We start from the raw sequence: 3,635 nt of genomic DNA, 5'->3' as shown, positions 1-3,635 counted from the left end.
CAGCCCCTCCAATGGCATTTAAAAGAGGCCAATTTTTTGCTGAAGCCTAGATAGTGGCACCTATGAACTGAGGCAGACTGTTTGGAAGTTTGTGCCCAAGGCAAGCAAACATTTGGGCTTTTCTTTTTTTAAATATTATTTTTTTTATGTGTATGAGTGTATTGCCTGCATGTAGGTAAGTGCACCCGTGTCATGCAATGCCCGTGAGGACAGAAGAGGCCGTTGGATCCCCTGGAACTGGAGTTAGAGACAGTTGTTAGCTACCATGTGGGTGCTGGGATTCGAATCGGGTCTTCTGCAAGAACAACCAGTGTTCTTAACCGCTGAGCCATCTCTCCAGCTCCATTTGGGCTTTTCAACAAGCTAGATCTCTCCCCAACCCAGCCCCCCAGCTCCATCTCCATCTTCACCTCCATTTCCTTTCACAGGTTCTTATGTAGTCCAGGCAGGCTGAAATTTGCTATGCAGCTAGAGGCTGGTCTTGAGTTCACAGTCCTTCTACCTCTGCCTCCCCAGTGCTGGGATTACAGACATTCACCAACATATAAACAACAGCAAGCCAGAATTCTGACAGCTGTTTCTATTAGGGAGACACACATTAAGGCATCTGGGTCTGGCTAGAATTGGGGTCCCCATCTCCTTCTATGCAATCTGACTGAGAAGCAAGGCAGCTCTCTTTCCTACCCTCCTCTAAGGGATTCTGCAGTTTATGGAGGATGGGCACTGACAGCAGTGAAAGATGGCTTTAGGGAACTGTGGCAGGAAGACTCTTTCCACTAAAATGGCCCATGGTTTCCCCTACATTCCCCAGCCTCTCTTGCAATTAGATTAGGCCTTTGTGACCAGTTCTGCCTTAGTCTGTGAGTGGGAGTAACGTGTTGTTTCTAATCTGAGGTAGTTATTTGATGAACAACTTCCAGCTCTCTTTCGATGGGGCAACTTGAAAACCTTGTGTTGAGGTGATGGTGCTCTTGATGGAAGTAGCCTGAATCTCTGACTGGACCCAGTGGAAAAAAGGAAAGTTATCTTTGAGACTGCCTTGACTCATAGCAGGTATATTGGTTACTGTTTTGTTGCTGTGACAAAATACTCGGTAAAAGCAGCTTAAGGAGGCTGAAGGTGTATTTTGGTTCACAGTTTGAGTGTACAGACCATCATGGTAGGGATGTCATGGTGACAGGAGCATGAAGCATTGGTCACATTGTATCCACAGTCAGGAAACAGAGTTGAATGCTGGTGTGCAGATGTTTTCTCCTTTTTATTCAGTTCCAGGATCCCAGCCTATTGGGATGGTGCCCCTAAAATCAGAGTACATTTTCCCTCCTCATTTAAACTATTCAGAAAACACTCTCATAGGCACAACCAGAGATGTGTTTCTGTGGTGACTATAAACCCAATCAAGTTGAAAATACACCCTGTGTTAAGCCACTGAGCTATTTGGGTAGTCTGTTACCACAACAGATCCTAGCGTATTCTGAACATCATATAGACATTGTTTTAGGCTTCTAGTGTCATACATACCTCCTTCCTATGAGGATAAGCCTCCCCCATCCACATAGGACTCTTTGGATAGCCAAATCCCATGGTCCCATCTCTGTTCTTTCTTGATTCCTCAGCAGCATAGGTGACAACTGACCACTCCCACTCTCTCCTGTAAACAATTATCTTGGCATCTATGACATTGTACCTGCTTGATTTTCCTCTTAGGTCACTGGCCCCTGCTTCTCAGTTTTCTTTGCTGGATCTTCTACCAGTGGGCATTTGGTGGTGGTTGTTTGGGGGGGTTTTCCCCTCAAAAGTTTAAAGATCTGGGGACCTGGTTTTAAATATTGGCCATGAAAGAGACTGCTGGTTATGTTCCAGGATTCATTATTTCATTACACTCCTCCTCCTCCTCCTGTTCCCCCTTCCCCTCCCTTCTTGCTCCCCCTCCTTCTTCTCTTCCCCCTCCTCCCCTCCCCCTTCTCCTCTTCCTCTTCCTCCTCCTCCCCTCCCCCTCCTCTTGTTCATGCTGGAACCCAAAGCAAGCTAGGCAAGTGCATTACTACTGAGTTATGCCTCCAATACACCTCCTACCATTCCTTACTAATAACAGAGGTAGTATTTTATCTGGGCACATAGTACCTAGTTTAGAAAGAACGAAAAAGAAACCTACATTTCAGGCCGGGTGTGGTGGTGCTCATCTTTAATCCCACCACTCAGGAGGCAGAGGTAGGTGGATCTCTGTGAGTTCAAGGCGAGCCTGGTCCACATAGCAAGTTCCAGGCCAGCTGGGGCTACAAGGAGACCCTGTCTCAAAAAGACAAAAAAAAAAGGAAAAGAAAAAGGAAAAAGAAAAAAAGAAACCTACGTTTCCTACACTCCTTTACAGCTGGATATGGCAATGTGATTGTTTTGGGCTATGAGACTATTTTGGTCAATGAAATTTAAGCAAAAAATGTACAATGCTCCAAAAGCAGTCTTCTTAAGAAAGAAGATACACCTGTCTTCTCATTTTCCTTCCCATTGTTTGGAATCTGGTTCATAATGTGGTGACTTTAAAAGACTGATCACCAAATGCTGAGGATGTATGAATGGGCTTGAAGTGCCTATTGTCGGACAGATTTTTAATGGAAAGATAAATTTCTATCATAAGCCCCTCCCTTGTTTGGCTTCTCGTATTTGCAATGAAATCTAATCCTTGCATACTTTAAAATTGCTGTTGAAGGTGTTTGGTTATCTGTACTCAGCTTTGAGGGTCCTTAGAGAATGAATTGGGGAAGGACGACTGAAAGAAAGCAATTCTTGGTAAGAAACTGTTGGGGCTCCTTCCACCAACAGTAAATAGCCAAACTACCCAGACGATAGAATGGGAAATCTCTGTTCATTCGTTGACAGAGAACACCTAATGCTGCTAGATTAAGGTATTTTATTCTGCAGATTTTATTCTGCAGGTGCCCTGCAGATAGAGCGCCCTGTCTGCCTTATCGAGTAATGCCTCACACTTTGTAGATGCCCAGTGAACGAACTTATTATTTGCCAATTAATATTGCTTGCCTTATAAATGGCATCAACAGAAGCGTCGGACGGTGGATTAGTGGGAATCACCACCTGACCAACTCCTATCTACTTTTCACAGACAACTATCTATATGGAATGGCATGCCAAAAGTCCACCTTCGGGGTGCTGGGGTAGTGGGGAAGGAACCGAGGGTGGAAGCCAAGAGAAGTACTTGGGTGGGGGACTCACAAAGCCTGTGCAACATGGCTGCGCTGGAACCACCTGACCCGCAGGAGGCTGGGCCCCGCCCCGCCAGGCCCCGCCCCCCTCCCCGCCCCCTGCTCTCCGCGGGGGCCTAGCTGGTTATGAGGTGGCTGAGTCCGGCGCCTGCGCAGTGGGCTGCGGCGCGCGGGGCGGAGGCTTTATAACCGCTTCGTAGCTGCTGTCCGCTCCTATCTCTCCGAAGGCTGCCAAGGCGGCGGCGGCGGCGGCCGGGGCGGCTTGGGGGCCGCTGAGGCGGGAGCTGTGGCGGGGCTAGGCGCCGCTGGCCCCTCGGCCTCTGCGGGCCATGGGCTCCGAGAAGGACTCCGAGTCGCCGCGCTCCACCTCGCTCCATGCGGCCGCCCCCGACCCCAAGTGCCGCAGCGGCGGCCGGC

The 3,635-nt window shown here is 48.4% G+C and overlaps 1 protein-coding gene across 1 annotated transcript in view; it reads left to right on the top strand.

The window, feature by feature from the left end:
* The first annotated feature begins 3,412 nt into the window (after positions 1-3,412).
* The window catches only part of Rnf19b (ring finger protein 19B), a 25,662-nt gene continuing 25,439 nt past the window's right edge, over positions 3,413-3,635 (top strand). Inside the window, exon 1 of the mRNA XM_008829211.3 lies at positions 3,413-3,633. Within this exon, the coding sequence (XP_008827433.2) occupies positions 3,548-3,633 (86 nt within the window). The 5' untranslated portion in view covers positions 3,413-3,547. The remainder of the gene's footprint in view (positions 3,634-3,635) is intronic.

The sequence above is a fragment of the Nannospalax galili genome, unplaced genomic scaffold (genome assembly GCF_000622305.1).
Source record: "Nannospalax galili isolate Female #2095 unplaced genomic scaffold, S.galili_v1.0 scaffold473, whole genome shotgun sequence".
Taxonomy (NCBI): Eukaryota; Metazoa; Chordata; class Mammalia; order Rodentia; family Spalacidae; genus Nannospalax; species Nannospalax galili.
This window is presented reverse-complemented; position numbering and strand designations above follow the sequence as displayed.